The sequence below is a fragment of the Bacillus rossius genome, chromosome 15 (assembly GCF_032445375.1).
Source record: "Bacillus rossius redtenbacheri isolate Brsri chromosome 15, Brsri_v3, whole genome shotgun sequence".
In the NCBI taxonomy this organism is placed as follows: domain Eukaryota; kingdom Metazoa; phylum Arthropoda; class Insecta; order Phasmatodea; family Bacillidae; genus Bacillus; species Bacillus rossius.
Genome location: NC_086342.1, coordinates 1,862,563 through 1,878,098, shown reverse-complemented (window position 1 = coordinate 1,878,098; position 15,536 = coordinate 1,862,563). Strand labels below are relative to the sequence as shown.

Below are 15,536 nucleotides of genomic sequence, written 5' to 3'. Positions count from 1 at the left end.
TCATGCACTCAGTGTTCTTTCTTCAAGGGCGGCTTCCCCGCTTCAGTGCTTTTCATTTTAATTATTTATTTGTTTGTATAGTGTTCTATTAAAAATATGGGCATTAGAAGGAAAATAAAATAAAATAATTATTATGTAGTAACTTGATGTGCTGGTCAATATCTATTTAAATTCATGATTTTTCATTAGAAAAAAATTCAAAGAATTAATTGTCACGTATAATGTGATTCAACCGGAAATTTGATTTGAAGCATTTATAAAACTGACTTTAGAATTATATATTAGGAAATAATATCAAAATATTCTCAAATAGATTAGCAAAACCATCGTTGTAATTTAAGTTACAGGTTGGGTTAATAATAATGTTTGAAAGGGAGAATTTTTAAAATTTTCCGTAAAAGGGGGGAGGGGGGGGGGGGCACCATAAAGGTAAATAGCCCATGGTCCCGCAAAGTCTAGGGCTGCTACTGTCTATTCTAGATCTAGTAAAAATGTTGTTCAGCCCCAACTTAAAAGACGTATACCTACAGCCTTGAGAATTACTTTAGACCATAAGTAGTCGTAAATGTGTTTTCAGCTTATTTTGTCGTCATGAACCTGCATCCGAAGTTTGTAGGTAGAATTCAGACTCACTCTGTATAGAACCAAATCAACGAATTTCCCTGCGCTGTATAAAATCGCCAACACGAAAATTAAATCAACGAAAATGAACATCCACAAGACGTGATTCTGCCCGTGGTAAGGTCTGCGTGGCTAGAAGGGGACTGGTGCTGTTATTGGAAGACTGCCAACCTGGCGGGGAAAACAAACACCAGCTCGCGGCAACGTCCGCCATGTTCCCCACTTCCGAGCGTGACCCTGAGATCTCATTGGCGGAGGCGAGAGTGACGTGGTCAGTAGACCACCGCAACCTCCTGGAAGAAGTAGAATAAATATTATCTTTAAACTGCATTGAAACACGTGTTTTTTTTTTAATTTTTAAATAGTATGCAGATGTCAATTATTATTATGTATTAAGAAAACTTTGTTGCCACTGCGCGTCTGTAACATTGTTGGCGCGTGGAGAGTTGTGGTGTGCATGATCAAAAATAAATAAATAAATTGTCACCATAAGGGTTGAAAAGGATGGAGGGTGTTGTCTTCAAGGGTGGAGAGGGGTTTTCACCGGAGCCCCCCCAGCACCAACACGATATTCGTTTTGTTGCAAATTGACATGTTATATAATACACGCAGTTCACATTTACAGTTAAAGCCACGGCAACTTTTTAAATTATATCTTTTGGAAAATTATACATTAATTAAAGGGGGTGAGGGGGCCCTTCAAAATTATTTGCCCCGGGTATTTGGTTTCTCTGGATGGTCCTGCGGCTTTACGTCTTTGGTTTAAGTATGTTTTTTTGGGTGAATTTACTAGTTATTCGCTAGTTAATGTAACCTAAAATAACTGGTTAACTCCCTGTTAACTTCGCTTCAATGAGTGCAATTAATTACTGGTATAATTTTTTTCGACTGTTTGCATTTGGTTCGTGAGTTAGTACGAACACACATTTTTGTTCTTAATTTAATTATATTTTGCGATGTCTAGTGATATCATTTGAATAATTACAATCGTTTGAATTTTAAATGCACGATATAAGTAAATTTCTACGTTTAGACAGTAAAATAATCTTCATCCTAAAAGAGACAGGAGGGAAAAAATTTTTTTTTTTTTTTTACGTATCGCCCACACCCAGTCGATCGATCCATAGTTGGCGATTTTCCAGGGGACAGGCTAGTAACTTTTTCCGTGGGCTGGCCACACTACATGACGTCACGAGATCATTCGAAACCAGCCAATAGGAAGCGAGGTTGGGGCGTCGCCTACCCGACAGTAGAAAAACCGTTACATAGGGAGGGCAGGCAGAGCCAACGACCACTTGGCGCGAAGCAAGCGAAGAGAGAGCAAGTGTTGTAGAGAAGTTGTACTCGACAGTCATAATGAGGGAAATTGTTCACATCCAGGCTGGTCAGTGCGGAAACCAAATTGGAGCTAAGGTATGTGACGTTTAATATTCTATCTTTCGTAACTTTGGAACGCCAAAACAACGTTTTTGTATAGCTGGTAGAATATCGCCATATTCCTTGCTTTGTCTCATACGAGTTTTTCCACACAGTAGTAATCGGGTTTTTGTATTGAAGTGTTGCGGTTGTACAGTATATTAGCTATACTACCGTAGCAGTGAATTTCTTATGTTAAGAAGGGAAACTTCAGGATGCAAGGATTATTAATTGTAACGTATATTGCAATTGGACGTTAGCTATATCAAGTAGATTTCACCCCTTTACACAACGCAATTTTAAATTTTTGTACCTAACTTAACCGTTAAGTAACTTTCTGCGTAGGTTTGTTAACTGTTGAATATATACTTGCGCAGATAAATTGCAACTTGAGTTTACAGCAACTTTGACTGGAAGACATACTTTTTGTTCATTTTTAACGTCGAATTCTATAAAGTTCTGTTGAAAGTATATTGGTAGAACACCAAGATGGCGGGAATTAGCTTTTCCTTACAGCTTGAACTAGAAAGACCGCCTCGCCTGGGTACGGTCTCCCCTCCTAGCTCTCTGCTTCGTGTGCGCCATTTTGGCGACTTCAGCGGGAGTGACAATAAGCTGGTAACATAAGCAATTCGTCACACCCTCGCATTTGTGAAAGCTCTGCTTCTGGACCATATGAGAATTGGCCGCTGCATGACCTTTGTCTTTCAGCGCCGGGTCAGGGCGTAACAATTACCAACTCTTGCCGTTCGCAAGTAGGATTCTCGTTAGCCAATCAGGTGGTTACGTCTGGTTCTTAATGTTAGGATAGGGAATTGATTCCCCCGAAATGAAGTAAAATCAGAAATTGAAAGAAAAAATTCCTTTTTGCAATCGCTTGTCTTTGTTCACACGTATTTTTCTCCCAAAATCTTGTATGGTCGTGCCGAAGTTAACATGCACATAGGAAATTACTGTTAAATATTTTCTTTGGTAATGGTTTTAAACGGTTGCATTAAAAAATTCTTCAAAATATTGTTTTTATAACAATGATTCATTTTTATAAAGCACGTTTATAAGTGTATACTGGATTATAAAATAATATTTGGAATAAAGTATTTGGAATTTCTTATCTCCGCCGGGTTTAATGAAAAGAGGAAGTTAAGAGCATAGAATAAAAGTATTTTCGGATTTAAAAATTTTTTTCTAACATATCGCCAAACTACATATTTACCGAAAATAATATAGGTAGTTGAGAACGTTATAAAGGCTTAAGAAAACTGTTGGGTTAAAATTACTGAAACAAGAAAAAAGTATACAAAAATTATATAATTAACTAGGTGCAAGGTTTTGTATAGAGATTAAATGTACTAAACCACACAATTTTCTTCAAATAATAGTGGACTAAAAGATCCCTTCAACCACCACATTTTCTAGTCAATTAAAGATAATCGATTTTGCATTTTTTTATTTACTTGAAAATTTATAAAGTTTTCATGTGACCAGAAAATTAGAACTAAATTTCAATATTGTTAATTTGTGACTACTTGGTACAATAAACAAATTCCAATGAAATGAATGACACATTAGCAATTTAAGGACCTGTCGCAGATGGTATGTTTATTTAAACATAAATATAAAATATTTGGCTAAAACATTCTTGTAATTTCAATCCAGCACAGGAGTATAACAAACAGTAAATATAGAATTGTGAAAAAATAAATTAATATTTTGTTTGCTTTACATAGTTTTGTTTAACAATTACAAGCCACTGAGATTGAACTTCAAAGCTTTACCTGGCAGGTTAATATAATGTTTACAGTTATTTCACTTATATTTGCTAGCTATATTGAGACAGGTAAATTTCTTTTGTTGTAGATTTTCTGCAAATAAAGTAATAAAATTCTAAAAAAACTGTTTCGGTACTATAGTCAGACTTTCCTCTATTTACTTTTTTAAAAGAAATTGTTTCTTAATTACTTAACTAGTTTCAGGTGTTACTGTAAATAGGTCATGATGGGAAATCTGCAATGATGCAGCATTTGTGTTTGAATGTGCAGTAGGGACACTTTTTTTTTAATTTTTATCTAAATTCCCCTGAATTTCAACCCAAATACAAAATATCCTTAATAAAATGTTGAAAGCCACAGTTGCTGAACGGGATATTTTTTTTTTTTTTTTGCAGTATGGTGGCACAAAGTGCAACCAAGCTTGTTACATGAAATAGCATGAACCTAAACATTTTATTCATGTAATGACTAATTCCTCTTTGTGGGGTTGTGTGCAATCACATGTAACAAGTCTGCACTCAACACCTCAATACTGCTAAAAAAAAATCCCTGTCAAGGAATTGGATGAACTGTAGAGAATCTCAAGGATTTTTTTTAAAGTTATTTAAATTCCATCATGTTACAATTTTGAAATACAAAATATACTCGTTATTCCATGTGGAAACTGCAGAATCTGCAACAAAATTAAAGCACAACATGGTGTGATGGCTGCTTCACTGCATAGGCTGTCCGTGGCCTACAAACAATTTCTTAGAAATGAAGGAATGCTGTTTACAGGCTAATTACAGGAATGCTTTAAGTATTCAAAAAAGTATTTTCAGAATTTTATTAAATTACAGAAAAGCTGCAATTTAAAAGTATCACACTTTTTTGTACAGAATTAGAATGTAACTAAAAACAATTTTTTCTAATACCAAATTTGTTTTTGACAATTTTTCATGTACGTAATTTAATTCTCCTTACTATCATTTGAAATGTCTGGGATTTTATTTTCTGTATGCTAGCATTAGCTAAGCATTGATCAAATTTAACTAGTCTTGTATGAGTTGTGATCTTTTGTACTTTTCTCATCAGTAAACGACCTGGAAAGGAAAGCACTATAATTTACATTAAGGGAGGTCATGATTTTTCCATTTTTTTAAAGAAAGCTTTTATTTTAACCCATTTTATTATATGCCAATTAACAAACTCAAATAAGATGTTATTAATCTTGTTATTTATCAGTTTGGAAATAATTTTTTTTCAAAATGACAATATTTATATATTGTCCATGAAAGATATGTATTCATATACAACATTTTTGAGATTAACAGTGGTTTTTGTGTCTACAGACCACTAAGCTTTAAGCTAGGTGGAAATTTTCTGAAAGTTACACCATTCTGATTGCAGTGTGTAAAATGTAAATTAGTTTGTAATAACAGTAGACATTAAATTTCTTATAATGATATACTTGTCCACTTGTCATTGTAATGATGCACTTATTGGCTTACTATTTGCCCAAAGACCTGCTATATATCTGGTGTGAACAGGCAATTCATTTGTGTACAAATAAATATTAATTCTGAAGTTGTGGCTTGATTTGAACTGCTAAATATATAGTTTGACGTGACATCTATTTTGTGTGCTGCATGTTCATATTGGTGCAATATGACAGCTTGTTTGACAAATAAGATATTAGGGGCCAATATATCAATGCAAATGCGGATCAGTTATAGCGTCAATTGTAAAATTGTTGCAGCCTTTCCGTAAATAAAATAATTCTAATAAAAAAAATGATTTTCTGTAAAGTCGGTTTACGGACGATAGTTTAACGTGACGTCATAACAAAACATTGATGAAATTATTGCATACTTTTATGAATAAATTGAATCATTTTTATTTTAATAATAAAAGAATAAATACTTGAAATTATACTAGTAATCAGATTTTTAAAATGCAAGAATAATTAACTTTTATTGCCGAAATTGTTGATGTAATAAGCAATGAAAACCACAAACTTTTCACTTCACTTTATAAACAGTCAACGAAACAGTTCACGTGTAGATGTAAGTTGTGTGCTTCCGCTGTCTTTCTTCTCGGATGCATAGGCCAATCGAGTGGAAGAGAGATAGATGTGGCGCAAGCGTACAATGAGCATAATGGGACACAGCGTAATGGAACAATGTGCGTAACAGGACACTTTTTTGTGCGTGCAGCCGGTGTTCATTGATTTATTAGACGTCACATCAAAAACATTTTTGCATACTTAACACATTCAGACCTGCCAACTCTCACGATTTTGGAGTGAGGCTCACAATTTTAAGGTCCATCTCACACCCTCACGCCAAAATAGTGTTTCCTCACGATTTTTTGGGGCCCCAAGATTTTGTTTGTAAAAGTTACAAAACAAGTTTTACGTAAGTTTACAGTAACGAGTTGCCATCAATACTCGAGTCACGTAAAGGAAGCAATTTTGCATTTTGTAGCGTGTGCCGTGCTGATTTTTATATCTCGCATAGTGGAAGAGGAGACACTGTGAAACATGTCACTACAAAAAAACACAGCGAACACGTGAAGTGTATTACTTCCAATAAAAAAAAATAATTTTGCTGTGAACAGTGATAATAATGTTACACGAGCAGAATGTTATTTTACATCTTTTTTAGTTGCGGCCCTGCATGATCACTACACGACAGTGCTAAATTATGTTCAACTAAATTAAATCTGCAACCTATAATTTGTTGAAATAAATTTTGAAGCAGAGACCATGTAACATATGTACAGGTATGTCACTTAAATTTAAAGATTCTCATTTGTTGTTTTTTATATCTAACCTGTATTTATGGGCCTGAAAATTTTTATCGAGGGCCTCATGATTTTTTAAATTTGAATGTTGGCAGGTCTGCACATTCATCTATTTATGCTGAATACTGGTTTATTAGAAATTTCAGTTTATAGGTTATGTAAGTTATGTAAGCTGTGACATGGCCACCGGTTTTGTGATTAGCGTAGCAACTTGATACTGTGACTTGAGATTTAAGTACATGTTCATTTTGGATTCGGATATTGTGATGAAGTGGAAGGTAATTAAAATTAATTCTTGGCATCCAACTCCAAGCATTAGAAAAAAAATCAAATCAAGGAGTTAGTCGCATGGATGCACGATGTGCCGACTTGTTAGTCCGATAGCATGTCACCTGACGTAATAAAGGAACTGGCATTACAGTTTCAAATGTAATTTTACGTCTACTGAAAAACACCATTTACAGAATTTTATTTATGGAAAAGCAGTAACTAGAATATTAAGGTCAGATTATCTGTTTTCTGTTCCTTCCATTCATCTGTACCTGCTGTGCTGTTTCATTTGTGAACTGCAAAAAATGTTTATTTAATTGTGAACATATTTAAAAGCTTTTGTGTACTGTGCCAAGATAAGCTCTATATTCCTGTTATCCCCCCCCCCCCCCCCCCCGACTCTCAACATTATTATGGATGATCATGAATTTGAGACTAAATATGAGATGGTGTATTTTAAAGATATGTTGCTCATTTTATTTAAATTTCAGACAATTTTTTACTTTTATGTCCTACTCTGCAAAGTGTCTTTAAGTACCCAGGTGTTAAAATATGTATGTTAATGCCATTAATTTATACCTAAACACTTAACTTGTTGCACCAACAGCCAATATGGTATCATCTAAAATATTTTGATAAAACATTTAATGCACAGCTATATCCAGTTTCTAAATTTATAAAAACCAATATTTAGGGCAGATTTTAATATTAGGGGCCTAAAAGAAGGGTTTTGAAATCGTAAGTTTAAAGTTCAACCAACCAAACACAACCTAGCTCTTGCATCCAATGACACAATACCTTTTAAAAGGTCTCAGTCTTTTCTGATTGGCTGGCACACATTCCTGGTAATTTTGCTGCCTCTTGTATCGCAAACACCTGTAAATTTTCTTAACATATGAATGCATACAGAAAACTGCCAGAATGTTTCTAACTGGAAAAAAAAATTTAAAAATTGGCACAGCCATTTTGTGCACCTGTCTTGCCCTTCCATTTTTAAAAAAACAATACACAATGTTCTAGACACAGTGAAAGCTTAATAAATCAAAATCAAAATTGTGAAAACTGGTAAAATTATACTTAAAGGCTCTTTTCTAAGTAAAAAATTATTAAATATACGGAACTATTGTAAAATATTAAAAAATAGTAATTACTATGACTTTGATTATCAGCTGATATGTTGTCTTACTGAAAAATATATAAAGAATTCTCTGCAAAGTTGGGGTGGGTAGGGGCTCTGCAATGTGATCAATGCTTCTATGTATGCTATTTGGACAGTTGCTGTAGATTTAGTTTATTAATCTCATTTTTGTAAGACTACTAAAGAACAAACTATTCAGTAGTAAAAAAATTAGTATAATGTAATAATACATTATCTAATTCATAAAGGCTTGAAAAACATTTTTTTTTTGTTTTTCATGATTAAAATTTACTTTACTTTGGTATAAGTTCCATATGACTCATCAAAGTTAATCACTTCATACATTGAGCCTGTGGTACATGATTTATGCTGTTTTAATTTATTTTAAGAGTTCCTGTATATAACAAAAGCTTGTGATATAACAATGAATTATAAGTTAAATATGAGAAAATTTCTAAAAGATGACATAATTTGTATTGTGATATGAAGTTTTTGTTTGTCTAGCATATCTCAGCATAATTAAAACAGCGTGCATCATGTACCACATATCAATATATACACAAAGATACCATCAGGATAAAATTTTTATTTTAATTCAATATCATTTATCTGTTTATACCTTGATCCTGATGGCCTGTTCCTGTGGATATCAATCTTGTGGTTCATGCTTAAGTTTTCATTTATGTTGAAAGATCCATACCAAACACACTATTTTGAAAATACTATCGAAAATTTAAACTATCAGTTCTTGTGCAAATATTTACCTTTGTATTGTACGTACAGTTATATTTCATTGTTAAAGTTTCTCATGCCTAGTATCTTGGTCTACTAAATTAAAATGGCGAGCTTGGTGTACCACAGGATTGATAAAGTTAAGGGATCATGCCATCAAGATCAAGGCATAACCTTACAATTCAGAACCTTTACTGTACCATTATTCAAATATCATGGGAGAATTTTAATGTAATAATTAATGCTTATAGACTTGTATATTGTATTTTTGGATTTGGTCTGTTTCAAGTTTTGGGAAATCATCTCAGACGAACATGGCATCGACCCAACTGGTGCCTACCACGGAGACTCCGATCTGCAGCTAGAGCGCATCAATGTGTACTACAATGAGGCGTCTGGCGGGAAGTACGTCCCCAGGGCCATCTTGGTGGACCTGGAGCCAGGCACAATGGACTCCGTTCGCTCTGGCCCCTTCGGACAGATCTTCCGACCAGACAACTTTGTGTTCGGTCAGAGCGGCGCTGGCAACAACTGGGCCAAGGGGCACTACACGGAAGGTGCCGAGCTCGTTGACTCGGTGCTTGACGTGGTGCGCAAGGAAGCGGAGAGCTGCGATTGTCTCCAAGGGTTCCAGTTGACCCACTCCCTGGGTGGTGGTACCGGCTCAGGCATGGGCACGCTGCTCATCTCCAAGATCCGAGAAGAGTACCCAGACCGCATAATGAACACCTACTCAGTCGTCCCCTCGCCCAAAGTATCAGACACTGTCGTCGAACCGTACAACGCTACACTCTCAGTCCACCAGCTTGTTGAGAACACGGATGAGACCTACTGCATAGATAACGAGGCCCTCTATGACATCTGCTTCAGGACTCTGAAGCTGACCACTCCCACCTACGGCGATTTGAACCATCTGGTTTCGCTCACCATGTCCGGTGTGACCACCTGCCTGAGGTTCCCCGGCCAACTGAACGCCGATCTTCGCAAGCTTGCCGTCAACATGGTCCCCTTCCCCCGCCTCCACTTCTTCATGCCCGGCTTCGCCCCGCTGACGTCCCGCGGCAGCCAGCAGTACCGCGCCCTCACCGTCCCCGAGCTCACACAGCAGATGTTCGACGCCAAGAACATGATGGCTGCCTGCGACCCGCGCCACGGCCGCTACCTCACGGTCGCTGCCGTATTCCGCGGCCGCATGTCCATGAAGGAGGTGGACGAGCAGATGCTCAACATCCAGAACAAGAACAGCAGCTACTTCGTCGAGTGGATCCCCAACAACGTGAAGACCGCGGTCTGTGACATTCCACCCCGCGGCCTGAAGATGTCTGCCACGTTCATCGGCAACTCCACGGCCATCCAGGAGCTGTTCAAGCGCATTTCCGAACAGTTCACGGCCATGTTCCGCAGGAAGGCTTTCCTGCATTGGTACACTGGCGAGGGCATGGACGAGATGGAGTTCACGGAGGCAGAGTCCAACATGAATGACCTGGTGTCAGAGTACCAGCAGTACCAGGAGGCGACCGCCGACGAGGACGCAGAGTTTGACGAGGAGCAGGAGGCTGAGGTCGACGAGAACTAGGCGATCGTGTTCTGTATGAGAGATTGATGGCTGAATAAGAATTTTTCTTTTTGTAAAGTTTTTTCAGGCGATGGCAAAATTTTTCTATTTTTTGTATTGAGTTTTTTACTACCTAGAAAGATGGTACTCAAATTTTCTTGCTTTTCTATTGTTTCTTATGTTGAGAGTTACATTCCTTTGGATAAATAAAAGATCTGACCATGTATTTGAGTTTGTTTTTATTTAGCCTAATGAAGTAAATTAATAAAAATTTAGTTGCAAATATTCCATATTTATTAACAAGTCAAAAGGTTATATGGTTAATTCTTGTTAATAATCCTTTTAGGCCAATCTGAAATGATCATTTCTGCAAAATTTGCAGAACAATTAACAAGTGTGGTTGTCTTCATCATAATTGCAATTTTTTGAAAATAAATTCCCAGGTAATCAGAATCAAATTGGATTTTGAGTTTGCTGTTAATTATTATTTACTAGTTTTTGAATACTTTTTGCAAAAACAAATGTGTTTTTTGGTGACAAGTTTTTTATATTCAAAACTATTAAAAGGCAGGAAAAAATAGGAATTAAAATTTTTTTTATTGCCATGACTGCATAAATTTTGTTCGGTGACTGGAAAAAAACACTTAAAGATTAATAACTATAACCTTAACTAAGATCTGAGATCATTGGTTTGCAAATTAAAGTTTGGAACTTTGTTATATATTTTAGTCTTTTGTTATGTCAGTATGTGATATTGCAATGGATTGAAAGTATAATTATCACTAGATATACAGTGTTTTATCACATAATCACCACACCATTATTTTAGGGTGTCAATATTTGGTGAGGAAATAAATTTGTGCTTAGTCTGTTTTGGTTCTGCTGTTGGTTAGTGCTTCGTGTAGGTGTTTTTTCCATAGAGTATCTTTTAAAGTTCAATTTTTTTATATTATTGCTTTAATTAACAGAAATAATGAGGTTCTTTAAATTTGAACAAAATTGTTTTTTTGCAAGACTTATTAATTTATTGTTTGATGTGCTTTTTTATACTCATTTTTTTAAATTACTTTCCAGGAATAGGTTTAGATTTTAACCTAACAAAAAATTCTTTTTTTTCACATCTCTCCCCTACTTTTCAAACCTTATTCCAGTATAAAATGTGAGATGTGATAAAACATGTTAAAATATTAAGGAGAATATATATTAATGCCAGCAGTACTAAAGTACTAAGGATATATGCAGTACATGTGTTGGGCCCTGTATACCTAGGTGCTCTTATTGTGGAGGGCTTTAGGAAAAACTATGGGATTGAAAAATTGCTAAAGACTTACTGTAAAACCGGGTGAATCGAATCTTGTGTTCAGAGTATCATAAAAAATCCAGTTCAATATTAATCATTGAATGTTAGGAAGTATTAAAAAAAATATATATATATATATTTTATTCATATTTTATATTCATCCCATTTTAGGGTAGTGGGGTCTGTTTAGGAACATATTAAGGGTGAATGAGTACTGTTTCTGTAATGTTTTTTGAACTAAAGTTTAAAAAAAAGAACCGGTAAAATTTCCCCCCCCCCCCCCTTTTTTTTTGCCGTGAACATGCTTTTATCTTTATTCCCTAAGCCATGTGGTGTTCACTGCTCAAGTATGTCAGACTGAAAGTTCCCAGTGCTTTTATAGGTGATAGTGCTTGAAGCACCAGCAAGTATCACACCCCCTCCCCCCTCCGATTGTTTGTCCCTTCAAGGGTCTAGATCGTCATATAATTCTATATATTTCACAATATAATTATTTTGTCTTCACTATACTGGCATTTTACATTTTTGTGATGCATTCTACGCTTAATTTTCTGTGTGGAAAGTTGAAAGTCTATTAACAGGTCATTGTTAGTAAACATTAATTTTGTTTATACAAAGTTTTGACTAATATTTTAGATTACTGAGAATTGTAGAAAATTTATTATATTGCTTATTGGTTGGAAGCTCTGGGGAATTTTTTTTGAAGCATTCATAGCATCATGCGACAGTTATGACAACCATCATTATACAGTACGATAAAATGAATTGAATAATAACACCACAACCATTCACATAAGCTAGTACTTCACCAGTCACAATTGTAAGTGTGGTGGTTTCTTCCATAGAAACATCCATACCTGCTGCCATCGAGAATTGGCTAGCAGTTCAGCTGGAAGCTTCCATCGTGTGCAGAAACGTTCATTGACGTGGCCACTTTCAGGTCGGAGATGACGTGATTGTGCGCGACGTTTGGCAACGCTGCTTCGGGAAGCTCGCCCGAGCCGGCAAGCTCATTTACACGCGGCGCGACTGTCACGTCTATTTATATCCTTCCTGGGAGCCCGCAGTCGGCGCCCTGGCTAGATAAACCACCGGCGTGGAGGGGTCAGAGGACGTAACTCATCAACCTATCAGCGCTGCTGGGTGCTCAACCGTTACCGCCTATGAGAGACGTGATGTGCGCATGCTTTCCCAGTCAGGCGAATAAAAAAAAATTTTTCTTGAGAGATTTTGAGGGTAAAATTAAAATTTGAACGCGTGTTGTCAAAGCAACTTCACATTGCTATTGGCACAAATGCAGAATGTCCCAGTTTCAACGTTATGTTGTAACAGTTACAACAAATCATGCTGTGAGTTTAAGGTTTTTATTTTTTTATTTTTACAAATACTGAATATGTGCATGGTTAGTTAAACAGAAAACATCCAATTCTTCCCACACTTTAGTTAAAACGTCCGGATTAATGGAAGCAGTAACCTCGTCAATTCTTTGTCGCAACTCTGGCAAGTCGTTATCTTGTGGCGGAGTGTAGACACGACCTTTTAAAAAAGCCCCAAAGAAAAAAAAACCAAAGGGTGTTATGTCAGGTGAACGCGGAGGCCAGCGAAAAAGAGCTCTGTGTCGTCTCGACCATTACAACCAATCCAACGGCCAGGGACTGGACGGTCAACCACTCTCCTGCAGATATTCCAATGGGGCTCCTTCCTGTTGCCAAATTAAGTTTGCAGGTTCGCATTCCAACTAATTGGGGAAAGCCATTCTTTCGCGCTGCAAGCTAGTGTTCGCGTATGCACTTATCTAAAACTGAGTTACTCTTTAATTGTGACCTTGAACCAACACGCCACAAATTTTACAGTTGATACTATTAAATTATATAACGGGGACATTGTTTTAAGGACATACTTAACAATGGCAAGTATGGCTACAGAAGTAGCCTGTACGCGGCGTGGCTTATCAACAGAGATCAACCTTGCACCACCTGAAATAACATACTGCGCTCACCGATATTCTGCAATTTTTTAAAAATTTGAAGAAAAAAAAGTTGGTTGTCTGTAAAGTCGGTTTACGGACGATAGTTTAACGTGACGTCATAACAAAACATTCATGAAATGGTTGCATACTTTTTTGAATAAAATTTAATCATTTTTATTTTTAATAATAAAAGACTAAATACTTGAAATTATACTAGTAATCAGATTTTTAAAATGCAAGAATAATTTACCTTTATTGCCGAAATTATTGTGATAAGCAATGGAAACCACATTAACTTTTCACTTTATAAACAGTCGACGAAACAGTTCATGTGTAGATGACTTGTAATTAATTTTAAAAACTACCGTTTAGTTTAAATATTATAAACAAGTTTTCATATAAATAAACTGTTATCAAATATCTATCAATTATATGAATCACCATAATTTTTTTGCCAATTTTAACATAACCTATTATTACTGCACTCGCCGACAGCGTAACGGAACACTTTTTCGTGCGTGCAGCCGGCGTTCATCGATTTATTAGACGTCACGTCAAAAAAGGTGGGGGGGGGGGGGTGTATTAGCCCTTTCCTCTCATACACCCGCTATTCTCAATTGTCTTGCCTTGCGCTTATTAATTTTTATAAGGTTTACTTCCCTGGAATTATTCACCACTGTTTGTCTTGGATCGCCGAGTGTCTGGTTGCATTCCAGGCTCCTGCTAGACTCGTGTTGCTACCACCGAGTTGAACTTGTGTCGAAATACAAGTGGGATATCACAATAGGCAAAAATACAACACCCATCCTCCCCACAATTTTTTTTTCAACACATTCCGTGGATTTTTTTTGTGTACCCGGAAACCGTGGTCACGTAACTGGTAAGTGGTGTGGAGTCCACAACTTCCTGGGCACGCATGCGGTGTGCATAGCGTCAGAATAAACCACCTATGATCATGGCCCCCACAAGGTTGGGGCTGGGTCCAGCCCTGTTTATTTTTAAATGCTTAACTATTATAATTTTTTTTAAACTAGAAAAACATATTAAATATTTTATAAATAAAGCTTAGTTTGGACTTATAAAATGGCAACCGTAATTATACCCTGTATTTTCAGGTTAAACAACAGTCTAAAAAGAGTAGGTAAGAAATAACAATGCAATTATGGGGGGGGGGGGGGCGGGGGGGGGGCCTCCTCCGGGAAAATTTGGGGTTTGAAGGTGCAAAAGGTGGTTTTTAGGCATTTTTCTTTCCTAGATATTCTAATTATAGTTGGTTGCAATATATAATTTATTTTTTTATAAAAAATATTTTCAGAGAACAAATTTGTATAAACACAGTGCTCACATTACCACGATTGGACTAAATGCACCATGCGCAACATATGGGTTATATCACAAAAATCATATATTTAATATAACTACGAAACTAAATATATTATTAGAGGGGACGAAATTGAAGACTTATTTGGGGGGACGGGGGACGTTTCCCCCCCGTCCCCCCGTCCCCCCGTCCCCCCGTCCCCCCCGGTTGCGACGCCCATGGCTTCAAAAGAAACCACTGCTGAAGATATCCGTGCGGGGTCTCTTTGCGAAAATCATTAAAAGAATACGACGAAGATCGGATGATTACTTCTGTTCCCGTATTCCGTTTTAAATTTTTCAGGAGAGCGCGAAGGCCTAAAACTTGTATTTTCAGAATAATGTTTGCACTCGAAACGCCCGGTACAGATACTTGATTCTCCGTTATCTAATGTTACGTTTACCGCTCAAATCTCATAATTGCCGTCCTTTGCAATACGAGAAGACCGTACTTAAGAGGCCCAAATTTATCACTTAAAATTGTGATACCAAATATAACAAATAGCAGGTAATGTAACATGTTATGCGAGAAAAAAAATTGCCGTGAATCAATACAATTTTGCACTGTTTGTCATGGAAAAATATAAATGAAAACGAACCATCAAAGAACAAGTTTAAATCAG

At 36.4% G+C, this 15,536-nt stretch overlaps 1 protein-coding gene across 1 annotated transcript; it reads left to right on the top strand.

The window, feature by feature from the left end:
• Positions 1–1,795: 1,795 nt before the first annotated feature.
• LOC134539339 (tubulin beta-1 chain) lies at positions 1,796–10,511 on the top strand. The gene is made up of 2 exons (XM_063381282.1): positions 1,796–2,034; positions 9,020–10,511. The coding sequence occupies exons 1-2, from the start codon at positions 1,978–1,980 to the stop codon at positions 10,304–10,306; spliced, it is 1,344 nt and encodes a 447-aa protein (XP_063237352.1). The 5' UTR covers positions 1,796–1,977; the 3' UTR covers positions 10,307–10,511.
• The last annotated feature ends 5,025 nt before the right edge of the window (positions 10,512–15,536 follow it).